Source organism: Pagrus pagrus, assembly GCF_965226575.1.
Source record: "Pagrus pagrus genome assembly, chromosome: 6".
NCBI classification, from domain to species: domain Eukaryota; kingdom Metazoa; phylum Chordata; class Actinopteri; order Spariformes; family Sparidae; genus Pagrus; species Pagrus pagrus.
In genome coordinates, this window is record NC_140190.1 from 13,724,583 (window position 1) to 13,741,391 (window position 16,809).

General features: G+C 41.5%; 1 protein-coding gene across 2 annotated transcripts in view; it reads right to left on the reverse strand.

Moving 5' to 3' along the window:
* Positions 1-16,809, reverse strand: part of atf6 (activating transcription factor 6) — a 33,391-nt gene that overhangs the window by 3,670 nt on the left and 12,912 nt on the right. For both annotated transcript variants that reach the window (XM_084355818.1, XM_084355819.1), the window contains exons 8-15: positions 16,115-16,300; positions 15,885-15,976; positions 14,231-14,374; positions 12,582-12,677; positions 12,378-12,480; positions 11,613-11,683; positions 9,895-10,006; positions 5,353-5,437 (exon numbers count right to left, since the gene is read on the reverse strand). In XM_084355818.1, the coding sequence (XP_084211944.1) occupies positions 5,353-5,437; positions 9,895-10,006; positions 11,613-11,683; positions 12,378-12,480; positions 12,582-12,677; positions 14,231-14,374; positions 15,885-15,976; positions 16,115-16,300 (889 nt within the window). The remainder of the gene's footprint in view (positions 1-5,352; positions 5,438-9,894; positions 10,007-11,612; positions 11,684-12,377; positions 12,481-12,581; positions 12,678-14,230; positions 14,375-15,884; positions 15,977-16,114; positions 16,301-16,809) is intronic.

Consider the following 16,809-nt stretch of genomic DNA (forward strand, 5'->3'; position numbering starts at 1 on the left):
TAATGCTGAGTATGACTTCATCTGCTGCTGAACTTCCTCTTTTGCACCTGCGCGTTAAACTGAACTACTCAAATGGCTTTAGTGTTTGAGCAGACATCTCTGGAAGTCATCCTCTGGGTTCAGATTTTGCTCTCTGTCACGCTACATCAATCTAGAATTAGGCTTCTGCCTGAAGCAGAGCTGGGAATGTTATTTTCGGTGTATCTCCATATCACTTGATGAGATCGCAGCTGCGTTTTTTTTTACTCTTTGGTTCAAGGTCCTGTCATTACTGCACAGTCAAACCCGTGGATTCTCTTCAGTTCAAAATAAACTACCCTGACATTACCGCCACTTAGCTAATTTCAATCCAATAATAAACAGAAGTCCAACTGATCGGCAGCACAGAGTGGAAACGTGTCACATGCATAATGCAGATGCAAAACACATGAGGAGGATGAATGAAATGGAAATCCCGTAAAATGATGATGGAGGTATAAAAGAATTGACTGAGATAGCAAGCATGGAAGAAGAAAGCAGGAAGCCATATGGATGCAGAAATGGGCAGGAGGCGGCAGTCTTTGGTAGTGAAGAAAACCATGTGGGTAACTTTATTTAATCACATTTTTTTTCTCTTTTCGTATTTTTACAGGCTGTGTATCCTAACTTCCACTGCTTCGTATTACAGCCTTCATAGCTTCTGCTCACCCCTCCAGTGAGCTATTTTCACAATTTTCCCCATGTAATTACTGTTTTGCCCCATGTACTTAGTATTCCACTGCATTAAGGTATTTTAAAATAAATAATAAACAATAAAATGTAATTAATTAATGTCTCATAAATTTTACAGCCGCACCAAGTAATATTTTATGTTAATGGTTCATACGACTTTATGTATGTGTAGCTCGTAATGATGAACCAACATGGAATTTTCCCTCGACTCTGTAGCTCCCCTCACCTCTACAGAGTGATTTAGTGTCTTTCAGCTTATTGTTTTGGTTTTTATTGCACACAACTACACAGTTTGATATGTCAGGCAATGATATGTCAATGTTATGTTGACATCTTGTAGAAAAAATAAAATAAAAAATAAACAAAATGTATTCAGGTGTTCATTGTTAGCTCTTTATTTTGAGAGTTTGCTTCTGTTGCTCCTTAATGAGATACTATACCCCACAATTGTCATGTAATTGCCGAACAAATCCAAAACATTTACACTTTAATAATCTAAACCATTAACCAAACTGAAGACTCAAATTTAATTCCCCACACTGATTACATTCACCTTTCACCAAATTACCAAAATGTCTAAATTCTACTCAGCCAACTGCTTGAGCAGCAGCCTGAACAGTGAAACAGGAAACGCACAGACACGAGGCCCAACTTCAAACAAGCAGCTCTTTGAAGGAGCTGCCAAATCTACCATCCTGCGCTGCGTGGTCTCAATCCCCCTTTTACTAGTGCCATCTGGGGATGTTCCAGAAAGACTCAGCGACACAGTGAGTTGGTGTGTGCTGATAAAACCCTAATTTCTGGCAATGACGTATCTGAGGTAACCTGAGATCGCGTCTCGGGAGGATGCTGGCTGCCAGACTGGCACAGACTCTGAAGAGTCCATGAGGGAAGCTTTTGTTAATATCAGAAAGGAAGCAATTCATCAGCAAGTATAATCACAAAATCACAGGACATGATTTGAGTCAGTAAAAGTAAGTGCGGGTCTAACAGGATGTCCATGAAACCTTAATATTCACATAACCTAAAAATCCAGCCAATATTCAGAGGATTTTGATTCAGAAAATTCTGCCAACATGCTCATCTGTTATTTACATTTTTATATGAATGACTGGCTTTCTCTGTGATAAAAGACACAAGCCAATGTTGAATAATAAAACAGTATTTCATCATAACAAAATTAGTCAGGAATCTCAGAGGCATAACAAGACTCAACGAGTCACTAGAACACAGTGGTAGCTTATTTTGGCAAGGATGGAAAGGGTTAAACATTTGGGTTGGTAAGAGTACACTCCTTGTCAGAGGACCGGTGGGGATGTTTGTTTAGATTAGAGGAGTTGGAAAATCTGACCCCCAAACTCCTTCTCTAACTTGAACCCCCAGTGAAAGCTGCCTGTTAGCTAAAGTGCACATGTACAATCTCAGAGAAGTAAAAATAGACTGCAGTCTATCCACCACGCGGTCGATCCACCTGTAAATGATGTCATCCCCAAAACATTCCTCTCCTCCAAACATGTCGCTTCCACTTGATCGAGCTACTTTCAAACTCAGAGGATCATTGAATAAACACACCGTGCAGTCCTTGCGAGGAGCCACTGCTCAGCCAGATACGTTTTTCAGAGAAAATCAAGGACGTCAAGGTCAAGTAACTTTAACAGAAGCCCTGAACCGTGGACACGCAGCGAGACAGAAACAGAAGATGGCTTACATCAAAGTTTCAATCTTCGATATTCAGTTATTGACCAAGACAGACCAAACGTTCACTCCAGATTAACAGTCTATCCACCTCCTCCAGATGAAAACCATTTAGTCACTGGAGAAGGAAGGCATTCCTAAAAGCAGAACAGCAACAGAAAGCTGGAAAGAATTATCCTCCACTGCGGAGCAATCATGTTCCACAAAGAAGACAGTGCTGCTTTTCTAAGGGTCTCACCCAGCTAAATATGTACATTTACACTTAATCACTTCAAAGTTTCAAACAAAAGACAACATAAATCTGAAATGCTACTTGAAGACTGTCATCTGTGCGACACATGGTGCTTTACATGTTGAAAGAGGGGGGACCAGGATTAGCACCGACCTCTTTTCTATGTCAGCCTCTGTTGGCTTGGATTTTAACTACAGTCCCTGCTGTCAGGTCAACAAGGAACCATATGAACTGAATCTGAAGCTACTGTATCTCTACTGAATCATGCATCTGTGCCAACGTAAAACTGGTGCAAGTCGTTTCTCTCAAAAGATACCACAGGATCCAGCCGGCACATTAGATGCAACCACACGAATGCCTGGAACAAGCGGGAGGCTTTTGGTTCTGAATTTGTGGCCAACTGCAGGCATCCATGACAGATCATGCAAATTGAAGACCCTTTCTCTTGAGGTAACAAGAATCTTTCCAGACCCGATATCTCTCCCTGAATGCCACCTTTGTTTGCCCATTTCAACAATTAGCTGAAAAGGAGGTCTTGGATTTCACTATTTACCGCTATTTCAATGGGCCATCCGACCGGCACGGACCTCAACATTCCTCCGTGACAAGACCAACCAAGAACAATGTTTACCTTCATCAATCTTCATCTCAAACGCCGCCCTTTCAGAAAAAAAGAGGTTATTTCCCAATGGCCATGTCTTCCCTGCTGAGTAAGAGGCTCATATTCCACTGACTCACTCCTCTTAAATTGGCTGAATCACTAATCAAATCTGTTGCTGGTGCTTTGCCACAGACGAGACGGGGAGATAACAGAAGAACCAGGAGATTTCGGATAAAAATGCCGGGTTAACAGCCAACAACAACAGACTGTCTTCCTAATTGCTCACACCCTACACAAACACTCTGGAGTAGGTTTCCTTTTTATATCACTGTCCTGCAGGCTTGGTAAAAATCAAGCCACCTGATAATTAAGCCTGCAGTATTTGGACAAAAGACTTCTTTCCACTGAAAACTCAGATGACCTGACTTTGACATTCTCCATCGATGATCCAGCAGATCCAAAGATCATGGAGCAAAGCTATGATGAGCTCATGGAAATCAGAAACACGTGTACGCTTAAATTATTCATAAAAAAAAACAATTTGGCAACAAATGAGCCAATCAAACTCCAAGAGTTTTCCAACAAAGTGCTCGCATACTGAGGCGTATCTCATGTGTACCAGTGTTAAAATGTTTGGGATGGGTTTGTTTTTGAGGGCAGGTGGTCAAATAAACGGGTGATTGCTTCTCAAATGAGCTGGCGGAAACCCCCCCCCCCCCAAAACAAACCACAAACCAAGTGAACTCTGATTGCCACCCACTATTACAAGCTGTGGACAGCAATTGTTTTCTTTAGGAGGAAATGAAGCAGTCTAAATGAGCCATGTTTCTACTCTATAATCTGAAGAGGACCTGTAATTTGACTTTTCATCACTTGCATGCAGCCATCGTGTGCAACGATGATATAAATGTTTGTGTGGCAAATCAAAGTGCTTACATTTCCCCGAGGGTTCCAAGACCAAAAGTCCTACATGTCTGGATTAATAATTCAACATACTCATTCATTACTTCTTAGCTAAAGTACTCCTACTTGGCATGTAGGGCTGGGCGACTTAGCTTTCAAATAATATCAAGAAACTTTACTTTTCTATATCGCAAAACACAATGTATATGTCGATATTATGAAATCTCCTCAGAAGAACTTCATTAATGCTAGGACGGTATTTTTGACCTGATAGCTCGATATTGTTATTGCCACAATATTGTCGGGATGAATGCTGGTACTTTCACTAAATATATAAAAAAAAAAGAGATACACAAACATCAGTAATATGGACACATTACTTCCCTTAATACAAATACAGATCTGGATGATAATAGCTTGGATGGTTTTTATAAATAACACTTCTTGCTCTTGTTAGGGTTAACCTAAACCTAACCATAACCCTACCACTACTGTAGTGTACTTTATAGATGATGGATGCAGGCAGACAGTTCAAGCATTGCAGGTATTTAGTGATGTGGTCACATTCTGTTTTTAGGCTGGCATAGGGGCAGTCTTTTACATGTTGTCTTAGCAATTTGGGCTTTTTAATACAGTAATAATAATAAATAGTCTCTGCCCAGGTCACAACTTCATAACTTTCAGTACAAAATATATGAAAAAAAAATTCAAGATCAGAAGAAAATGATCATATTGAAAAAGGTAATTCTTTTTTACATGTGTGTCTGTGTGTGGTTTGGTCAGTGGCTTTACAGACAGCTTTTCTAAATGCAACAGAGAGCATAATCAGAGGCTGAAGGACATGACAGAGAGCACAAAGAGTTCAGAAGGAGGGAGGGAGGCAGGGAGGGAGCAAAGACCTTCGACTAACAAGTTGTCAAAGACAGTTTTTGGCAAAGAAAAACTATAAAGAAATGTTAATCTAAGCTAAACAGGCAACACATGCTCTCAATCCATGAAGGTAGATTTTGGAAAAAAAGAATCTGCATCACCTTAAAAGGCTTAAAAAGCAAAAGTGCTCTATTTTGGTCTTAGAAGTTTCTGAGGTCACAAGTAATGCATTCTTGTGGGGAGACGTGTTTCTGAATGTGCACCCAGCTCGCCTCTCATCTGTTGCATTGTGTTGAGTGACAGAACTCCCCAACTGTTGTGTCTGTGCTGCAGTACATACCATTTATGTTCATGGCTGGCAACAACACGGACATCTTGGGTCGACTTCCTTTGTTGTGGCTGGTGGCAGGAAGCAGAAGATGATCCTGGAAACAAAGAGAAGAAAGTCATCAAGAGGAAAATACATTTATATATTCATTTGGAAGTGGAATAAAATGGCTGGATGAAAGCAGCCGTTGATTATGGAGTTTATAACTCTGAGGACAAGACCTAGTGACAGGCTTGCATTAACAACTCACAACAACAAGTTATCAATGATGCAATAGTCATCTGGGAGGTTAAAAGGCCTGAGGATGAAGCAATTATTTCCATCAGGGCCTTTCTAGTCACAAAATTCTTCACATTGAGAACTTTTTTCATGCTTCGTCTGATCAACTAAACCACTGAAACCACTCGAACTCTTAAATACTGTCATCTTAGGCACTTGAAGCATTAATCCAGTTGTTAATCCACTAGAAGTCTGAGATCAAAACGGCATTAATCAGCAAAGTACTTCAGTTCAAAAACTATTAAAATAGCTTTTGTGCAACTCATTAGACAGTGAGAGGTGAGGTTTTAATCCGAGCACATCCTCTCAGAAGGAGCTGTGGTGGAGAGGAATGCTAATGTGCAAACACACATGTGACACACGCACATCTCAAGCAGCCCACATACCACAACCAATGAATGAAAGCCGCATGAGGTGCTCTCTGCTAGAATTAACAGCAGAAATTAATCTAACGCTCCAGATTGATTGATTCCATCTGCCTTGCAAGGCATAAAGGAAATTATGAATCAAAAAAGATTTCTAAAAATAACTTCATGGAAATTAAAAATGAGATGGGACATCAGAAGAACCGATGACAAGTGAGTTGCTTCTCTGAGCACAATCAAAGGGACAGTCCATGGATTTACTGTAGTACTGCGCTTCCATAAAGTTGTGGGACTTGCAGGAGACACTGAAATGACAGAATGGTCAAAACTGAAGCAATAGAGGCGGAGATGTCCCAATTTTTAGTTCCTTGGATGGGTCAATCTCCAGAAACGTTGGATTCTACATTTCAATACAACTCTATAAAGAAATAATTATTTTAAACTTTACTCATCCAATTTGGAAGGTAGGCTTTCTCTTATACATTTCTCAAGCCCAAACCCTTTTGATAACCCTTCTGACATCATCAAGGTTACTTTTTCAAGCCTAGAAAAGCTCCTCCCAGAGCCATAATGGAACTGGTGTTACAGTCCGAGTAGTACTTCACATTACGAGTCGATCAATAGGGGATTTTTAAAAGGTGCTATTTGTGAAAAAGAAACAAAAAAAAGTTGATTTTGAGTCTCATTCCTAACTCATCAAATAAGGACGATGTGGCGCCTTGGGACGGCGGTTGACCCGTCCTACAATCCCAGAGCATCATTATTTGACGAGTTGGGAATGAGACTCAAAAATCTACTTTTCTTAAAAATAGCACCTTTAAAGGCTGATATAATTTCTTTTTAATTCTCACAATTTACAAATAAATGTGTCTTATTTTCGGTTAACTTTAATTTAAATATCTCTGGAATAATGTATTACAGATATTACCTTGACTTCATATATGAAGCCTCTATGCAAAACAGTTATGAACTTCCCCACATGACTGGTGGAGACCACACAGCAATTGGCCGAGTTCAGTCAAAAATGATAGTTTGTAAAATTGATGGGGTGCCTCTTTAAGAAGAGTTAAGTGAGACTGCAGAAAAATCACCATGATTTGGTCTGTATCAGCTGCAGGACTGGAGCTTGTTGTGGCTTTCCAACTACCAGGAGACCAACTGAAAACTTGTTAACTTGGCTTGCAAAACCCAGTCTGGGCGAAATGAAAAATGAGTTGCGTCAAGGTGATGACAGATGGGAGTACGGTCTGAGGTTGGGAAAGGGATTACAGCGAGACGATAGGAAAGAGCAAAGTAGAAGAGTTGTGAGATATGAGGAGATACATACCGATGTGGATTTTGAGAAAAACAGAACGTACATGGAAGGCATTCGTATGTTTTTGATAATGCCTTGAAAGTTTCATATCATTAGCAGTGTTTCTTCAGAATAAAGGGTTCGGTCTAGCATAAGGTCATGGAGCTGCAAGGCATCAAAGACAAGCTAAATGCCACCAAAGGGAGTACTGGATGCTAAAAATGAATGAGAGGGTGCCTCGACTGTGTTTGGAGAGTGGCAGGAAAACACCAATCACTTGACTGCTCATCATCAGGGGACCGGCGAGCTTGACAAGCTGACACAACAGCTGCAGCTGCCATGACAACAGGTGAATTTTCCTTGAACCTCATTGGATACGGTCCAGAGTGAAAGCAGCCAGTGTTTCCACCACCTAACCTCAATGCACACTTGCATAAAGCCACAGGTGCTAAAACATCACGAGAGGCGAGGCAAGACCGCAAAATGACGGAGGAGTAAGACCCGTTCCATATTTTGCTCTTGTTATGTTTTCCATCGCCTCACCTCATTTCACACTTAAACAAAAACCACAGGTGGTAATGTATCTGTCGAGGACTTGACCGGAGCATGGCCATCTCTGACAAACTGCAGAGAATGAACTCAACTGCTGGCGAGGATGGGAACAGGCAGAGATGAAACATTTTTTGCCAGGAGGGACAACAGTGAAATTTGGTAGTGATCTGATTTAAAGTCTAAACAAATTCCAAATTTGATCCAGAGCTTTGGCAGTCCTGTCATAAGCGACTGGAACAAAAAAAACAAAAGCACACCCGCTTTTCCCGACACACACACAAACACACACACCCTGAAACCCAGGAAACAAAATATAGGCAAATAAACTAACTGAGAAAAGCTGACAAAGGTTTGTGCTACAAATGTCTGAAATAAAAATGCCACGCTGAGTTACAGGCCTGCCATCTATGCTCTATGTCTTTTACTATTTATTGCTTCTGTCAGACCCAACAAGGCATCTTTTTTTGGCTACTGTAACATTGACTTCTTGTTAAAATATATTTAATTCACTTAAGCTCTTAAATTAGTATTGCAAAAATCACACCTCATTATGGAGCTGAAAGAATTAGTCGATTAATCATCCAAAAGAAAATTAATCAGCAATGACTTTGATGATTCATCCTTTACGTAATTTTTTTTCCAGCAAAAAAAGATGAACTTTTTTTCTCTCTGTTTTTTGTCTCGTAGCTTTGAGTTTTGGTAAGATGGAAAGTCAGACAAAACAAGCAATTAGAAGACATTACCTTGGGCTGGATAATAACATTCTAAGATAAGATTTTTTCTGGCATTTACAGATCAAATATCAAAATAATCAAAACTTTAAAGTAAAAATTATATAAATAAAAGTTTATTTATCAGCATAACTCATTTCGAATAAACATTTGGTCAGGACAGGTCACCGAGAATCAGAGCTCAGGAGGTTCCATTTAATATTCTGTTTAACTGTGCTTGATTAAGAGCTGAAGCATCACTGAGGGCTTTTCCAAGATACACAGCGTGGTGTTACTTTTATTTTAACTATAACACCCACAGCTCATGCAACACAAAGCCACCAGAAACTGAAGGATGGCTACTTGACCTGTAGAGGCCCCCCAACTCGGGTACACCATTGTTACCATTGTCAGTGCTGTCACCATGCCAACTCAGAGCCAAACCTTTGTGACTTGCTTGGCGACAAGAGGTCCTGATCTTTGACCACATGCTTCAAAACTCCCACCCCACTGAGTAATCCTGAGGATTTAAGGGCTTAACGTCGCCCAGAGTGTCCTGAGGTGCCGAGTGTCATATGCGCTTGGAACAGGGACCAAGAAACATATCCTCATTTCCAGAGGAAGTAAATGAGTGTTATCTGGCACAGCTGATGAAGATGGAGCAGACGCTTCCTATCATAACACAAACTGTAATGTGTTTCCCCCCACACAGCATATTCATTTCCTTTTTGTTTGGTTAGATCTTAAGAATGAAAGGACGCAAGATTAGGGGCTCTGTAAATATATATTTTGAAAAGAAAGGAAAGCACTCAAAGACGCAAACCAAAACTAATCACAGAACTCTATCTGAGCATGATGTCCAAGATCAATCATATGAAGAGGGGAAAGTAAAAACAGGTTCAGAGTCTCGAATGTGGAAAAACCGTCAAATGAATAAAGACCAAGTAGGTGAACAGTGACATCTGGTCTCATGCCCTAAGATCTAAAACATGGTCTTGATGATTGCAAATGAACCAAGGAAACTGGACTGAAAAGGGGTAGTCAGGCGTGTAGAAGTCATCCCCTCCCCCACCGTGCACTTTTCTCTCAAATCGACAGGCTTATTAAATATAGTTAATGATTCATAGGTCACGCTTCATGTAATTAAGTTGTCGCTTTTTAAAGGCCAGTTTGGGAGAAGGAAATCTCACGACAGACACAAATGCAATGAAATCAGTGTTGAGCTGTAAAAACTTCGATTGTGAAATCCCCTTTAATTCTACTTTATGTGAACTATTTCACCCGTGTGTCAGACACTGTGTGCGAGGCCGCCGCCCATTTCCCCTTTCAAGTCACTGTGAAGGACCGAACTTACCCTTCGGAAAGACACGACGTAGAAAGTGTCGCCACGACGATGGATCTCATCAAAGAAGTCGCTGTAGGTGTGATGAGGAGCGTAGTATACCTGCAGCTCGCTGCCAGGGTTCCTGTTGATAAAGAGTAACAAGGTTACAGACAAATATGGGAAAAAATATAAAAAAAACAAACATTTTCAGGAATGTGGAGAAAGACAGATTCAAACAATATGGGTGTTTAGGGTTCGGGTTAAGTTAGGGTTGGTCGAGTGCTGATAATCCATGTTTTGTGCCGGAGAAATGTATTTTATTTGGCAAATTTCATGCAAAAAAAACTCTTTAAAAAGGAGCGCTGTGGAACTTTCGTGTTGTGCTGGAAGCTGGTCGTTAGTTTATGTTATTGAACTCCGTTTCTAAACTTACGTTAGCTACTGTTGCTCTCTGTTAGTGGAGCGGAGAGAGGCACCGAGACGAAGAATTCGAGAACATGCAGGGGGTCACATCATTTGGACTTAGATTGGGAAGGTCTCATCAAATATGGCCAAAAAAAAAAGTGATTAATACATGGGAATTGCCACAAATTGTTACACTGAGCCCCTTTAACAGTTTTCATATCAGATGTTTATCAAAACACTAAGATTATTTGATATATCTGTCTCGTGCTGCTCGTTGACCTTGTTTTACATGACAGTAAACAAATCCTCTCTAGATGACATCATGTCGGGCTGAGGGAAATTTTGATGACTATTTATCCTTATATTCTTATTTGTAACCCAACCAATTAATCAAGAAAATAACTAGAAGATTAATCGATAATTAAAAGGGTAACTCCACCGATTTTACATATTAAAGTGTGTTTACAGTTCTTGGGCAGTACTACTGCATATGTGAAAAAGTAGTATAAAGCCTTTTGCAGCTCCAGAGGAAGCTGCATGTAATGTAATGTAAAAGGGCAGAAGCAAAAAAAACAAGGTATCATGCTTGAAATGGCAATATTTAAATTTTAATTCAGGCTAAATGGTGGCCTTGCAGAGGTTAACTGCTGAAACTGATTTCTCCCCTTTGTCCTGCAGCGTTGGACGTTTCACAGCCGCCTAGACTTACAACTTGGAAAAAAAAACTATAAGTGGCCAAAAAAGTATTCACTCCATCTGCCTGATCTAAACTACACAGTGCACTCCAGTATAAAAAGGCTCTTATTGACCACCAAACCTCAGCAGCAGTGTACAAAGGTCATGCTTTAAAATCACTGCATCATAAATCAATCAGATTGTAAAAACTCAAAAGCTGGCAAACGCCAAAAATGTTGCAATAGAAACCATAATGTTATTTCTCAGTAAAGTTCCATTTCAGGACCCACTTTGGTCAAACACAACTTTGCAACAATAAAACATAAACTGTATATTTTATGTATTGTTATATTGTAATGCATTGTTATGTCTATACTTGCTTTACATAATCTATTTGTGTTGATCTGCTTACAAACACTCCCGTCTGCAGCTCTAAACAGATTACAGCTCACGGTTTTAGTTCACAACACGTTATTGTCTTACCACACAAGTAGTCGCGACAGTGTATTTGTTCTGAAATCTACACAGTGCTCTGCCCTCTAGCTGTCAAAAAAGGCTCAATGCAGCTTTAAAAATCGAATGGGAATTGTCTGTAAGAAACACAATTGAAACCTTGAAATAACTTGTGTGAATCTGAGACAAATACATTGCGACGGGCCTTTACTCACTTTTCCTCTGTTGTGTCTGTGTACTGGACGGTCACAATCTGGGCACTCTCAGCCTCCTTATTCTCTGTTTTCTGTTGGGGAAAAAATGAGAGAGAATTAGCTATAATCTCTTTATATTCGCTTCAACTAACCATTAGAGAGAGCAGGATAAACTCTTGGCAACTACATCTGACGCATAAATACAGGCTCCGTTCAAAACCTTATAACTGAACATCATTCCAAACATCGCACCCACATTCCTGTCCTACAGTTTACAATGATCAGCATTGTAAGGTTTCATATGTTGAAATAATGGGAGGACTTAATGGTAGGGCTGAAACAGCTCAATACAGGTGAGAAATAAACACATCTACACTTCTATTTAAAGTAAAATGAAGAATGGGTATATACAAACTGGGCATCTCTGAGCGGATTAGACTAACTCTGACAGATTTAGAAAAAAATGATGGAAAAAAGGAGCAGGGGGCACTAATCCTACAGCCCCCCTCTAAGTGTTGTGTTTACTTTCTCAGGGCTGCCGGATTAAACTCGGCCCAATAAAGAGAAATGAGAGGCAGAAAAAGGGGAAGGTGTGAGGGGAGGTGAAACAGTGGTGAAAGAGAGGCTTTGGGTTTGCCAAAAATCCCTTTCTGCTAAAATGAATGACCTAAATTCAAGTGAATTTTAGTTTGTAAGCTTTACTGCACAAACTGAACATCACATTCTTTTTTGCACGGCCCATTAGACGTGTTTTCCTGTTTTCCAGAACACACTGCTGGGACTTACCAGAATGGTCCTGGTGGGTTTGTGATTGCTGTTACTCATGCGCCTGGATTTGGTCTGCTGCACTTCATGACGGTGGACCCAACCCCTCAGCTCGTGGGCCAACCTGCCAATCAACGTATATTAGCCTTGTTTTTGTTTTTTTTACATACAAGCTAGGATCTGAGTGATCTGTGCAAAAGGAGAAAAGTATGTTTCATAACTTACTCTAAGCACTTGGTCCTGTTTACAGGAGGCTGGCAGGGAGGAGAAGGTCTGAGGAAGATGGGGTCCTTCACCACCATCAGGGCCTTATCCTCAGAGCTACAACAAGCAAAAAAAGAGCAGACAGAGGGTGTTAAACAAGGAGGAAAGTGATAACTTTACAAGGCTGTTCAGATGCTCTCAAATCAATGTAATGTAAGTAATATCTGTGAAAAATATTTTCCACATGTTGGGAATATGCTTTGAATGCAATCTGAGAGCCAAAATGGCTGCTTGCCTACTGACGGAGGTGAAACACCCAGAACGGATTGAGTAACAGGAAGAAAAATGGCACCAAAAGAAAACCCAGTGGGGATTCAATGTGGGGACATTGTTGAATTTCACGGGTTACTAATAAGTTTTATTGATTCAAATTCTCGAGACGTGACATGTGCAGAGGTGGCAGAGCTTCAGTTGCTGAATGCAGGCACAAAAATACTAAGAAGGGAAAAACACAGACTCTGAAGTGATATGTCTACGAGCTTGCTCAGAATAATCAAACATGCTACAGAGAAGAGAGCATTAACACTCTGAAGGTTCAAATCCAGTCTGATTATGACGGATGAAAACAACAGCCCAACAGTCAGGGTCACCACGAGGTGGGTTCACAAACATTATGGATAAGCAGCACAGTGCAGTCAATGACTTCCTCCTCAGACGTTACTGTGTATTTAATTACAACGGTTAGACCTGAATGAATGATTGTGTTCCTCAGGGTGATGATGTAGACTGTCCACAGTCAGTGCCCACCTGCAGGGCGCTTGTTACCAAAACGTCTGCCACCGACGTAATACCTCCCCTGGGCCTCCCTGATCAGAGCCGACACATCGACTACACCTCGCACTCCCGTCTCCAAACGCTCTGAAAATGGTTCGGCGAGACGACATGTCAGACCGCAGGGGCCTGATCATAACTCTGACCGAGGGGCCCGTATTAACCTTCCCGCACACACACCTTCCTGTTCAGTGAGACCCGAAGATTAGGTTGCATATCTCCCCCGTCATCCTCCCCTGTGCTGCGTTTGGTGCTGTCACCCCTTTTGTAAAGGCTAATGTGTTCCTTCCTGCCTGCGTTGGCTGTATGCTGGTAGGGAAACCTGATACTAGAGCTGAATGGTATGCATTAACATGTAACATACCCTACACAGCGATCTGAGAAAACACAGGCTGGCAATGCCGCGCAGACGTCGGACACTCTGACCACCTTGCAAAACATCATTTTCAGGACATGGGGTTGCAGGTAATGTACCAAACAAGAATGTTATTTATGCAATTTACAAATGAGACTGCTGGGGCTCTATTGCATTTCAAAAAAGAAAGAAAAATATATAAAGCTTTAGAAAAATAAACTGTTACTGGCAATGTCAAACAAGGCCTGACCCCAATTTCCCACCTTGTTACTCAAAGCACAACTGCTGGCCGACTAGCCAGAGGCCTGGAGGCATTTTAAAGGTAGACGTTTGGACAGAGTTGGTCACCGGCTGGCGCACATGTTTACACGTGCCGTAATGAGCTGTACAATTTTGGACTCAGCCCCGGCACAGGTGCATCCTGGTCCGCTGACATGGTGTCGTGTTGTGAAAGGTGTCGGGGGTGGGGCGTTGAGCTCATTACCTGTCGGCAATCTCAGAGGGGCCACTGCTGAGGGGATCGGAGTCCATCATGGCCTCTGTTTCTGGCTCTGAGGAGAAACCCAACAGGTGTCTGCCGCTGGGCTGCGGGGAATAAACTTCATGCTTGGAGCCGCCCTGAAACAGACTGATGAAACAGAGGACAGGTGAGGTGAGGAAGGAAGACAGGTGAGGTCAAATCAGGACAAATTGGGAAAAGAAGAACTGGGTACTGGACTGAAACAATCGCCAAATTCCATGTATCCCACATCCTGCGCACAGGAGGGATTTTCATTCTTAGCCACAAGCAGAATCTGAACTCTGATCTAGACTGTATAACCCAAAGCACACCGGGGCACACACACAAGCAAAAATACACACAGTCTCTTTCAATGGTATTACTACACTGGGTGGCATTTTCATTTCAAAGGGATCCGACCTCAAAAGCAGGCATATTTCGCATTCCAAAGGAGAGCCCTGACACAAAACACACAGATGTGAGCACAGGTATAGACACACACACAGCCTTTAGCCACTGTGAAAACCACTGAAGTCGCGAAAGCAAACTCATTTATGGGTCCCAGGAAACTTTTTCATGTTAAAGCTCTTGAGAACGACAGACCGAACACATTCCTAGCACGGAGCACATGCAGACTTTCAAAGCAAACAAATCTGACAAGTAGATGCTCGCATCTTTGAGGAGAAAAATATTCTCGGGAGAAAACAAACATTTTTATAACATGAGAACAGAGAATTCATCATTACTGTTGGAGGTGGACTGTGAGCTTACACAACGTCTCCATCTGCTAAGATGGGTGGAATCAGCGCTCTTTCCCCAGTGAAATTTTACATAACTCATCTTAATTTGTCACCGTTGTTAATATTACATGCAGAGATGAGAAAAACTGCAATAAACAAATGTCTTATACTTCTTTTGGAGCCTGAAATGATTTTCTTTTTGCACTTGCAAATGGTAAATGTTTACTTTCCGCCTAACCCATCAGGTTGTCTAGAGACTTATTCACCCATTAGTCACCAAGTCTTATAAACTCTGGCAACAACAACAGAGAGATGGAATATACACACAAGAGCCACTTGGCCCGGATGAGATATTAGTCGTCAACTGCTTTACCAACTACATCAGGACTTGTACAGTATGTGCATTACTGGACTACATTATTCTGGATTGTACCACACGATTGTTGAAGTCACGTTATTTTGCTCAAAGCTTCAAAGGGATCTTTGTGAATTGAACAAGCCTTAGCTCAACCTTTGGAAAAGATTGTGCAACAACTTCAGCTTAAGTTTTTGGGCCAATGTGTTAATTATCTTTGTCTGAATGTGGGTAAAGCAGGTCTGTGTGAACATATTGCTTCAATGGGAAATATTCTGCACTGCATGTTTTCAATAAACATTTTTGCGTAATGTCTTACATGAGAGGCGAAATTCCCACAATGAGTCACGAGGCTTCCCATTTGTTTGCCTCCAGAAATTAAACTCTTGCGCATCCACAACATGTTACAGTTTCCAGGGACCTTCCTCCATCCACAGTTTCTGCATCAGTGTGCCTTTGCTTTTAGACACTAAATCAAACTGTTGTGTGAACAGTTCAAGTCATAGACAGATCCATAGTCATACATTATGTGTCATATGCTGACCTCATTGGTCCAACGTTGAGCACGAGGAACACCAGCACCACCATGAGACACACAGCTCTCCTCTTGGGGGCCTTTGCAGTTAGCACTGTATTCTGCAGGGAAAGAAAGGTGTCACATTAAATCACAAACTACAAATCACAGATATACCAGTAATGAAGGACCACTCTCTAGGCTTGCTCTCTTTAGACTGTGTGGATGCATTAGCAGAGCTGCTACTTCTAGCCTCTCACCTCACTCAGCATGTCCTCCAGCTGTTTCTTGAGGTTGCCATTCTCACACTTGAGTGCCGCATTCTCAGACAACGCCATTTTCAGGCGAGCTTCCAGCGAGAGCAGATACTCTTTCTTCTTCTTCCGAGAAAGGGAAGCTGACTCGCGGTTCTTTATCATGCGTTGCTGCCTCTGGCACACCTTGGACTGGAAGGAGAGGGAGACAAAGATAGAAAGAGCGACATAAGAATAATGTTATGACATAGGTCATTACCCATGTCATGTTCACTCGACACCAAACAGGAGAGACGTGGTTATCGTAAGAATGCAATGAAATGCCTCCTTGAGCCACCTGTTGGGTTGTAGATCATAGGTTCCTCTCACGAGTGTGACATAATGTTTATCTATGCTCTTAGAGATGTATGGGTAAAAGGCTTTTCATTCATAAGAAATCTTTTTCTGTGGAACCACCCAAACTAGTGTGTAGAGCAGGGCTGCCCAAAGTGGGGACCACGGGCCAAAGTTGACTCGGCAGGTGTTTCTAGGTGTTTGCACTTGTGGTTACTTTTTATCCTTCCAGTGTCCCTCTTTTCAAAGATGGATGGCATATTGAGAAAGTACCTGGAAGATGGGAAGGGGGCTCCTACATAAAAGCCAGGGTCGACTTATTCTCAGCGGGAGAACACCTCAGCCAGCCTCTGATGCTCTGGTTTACT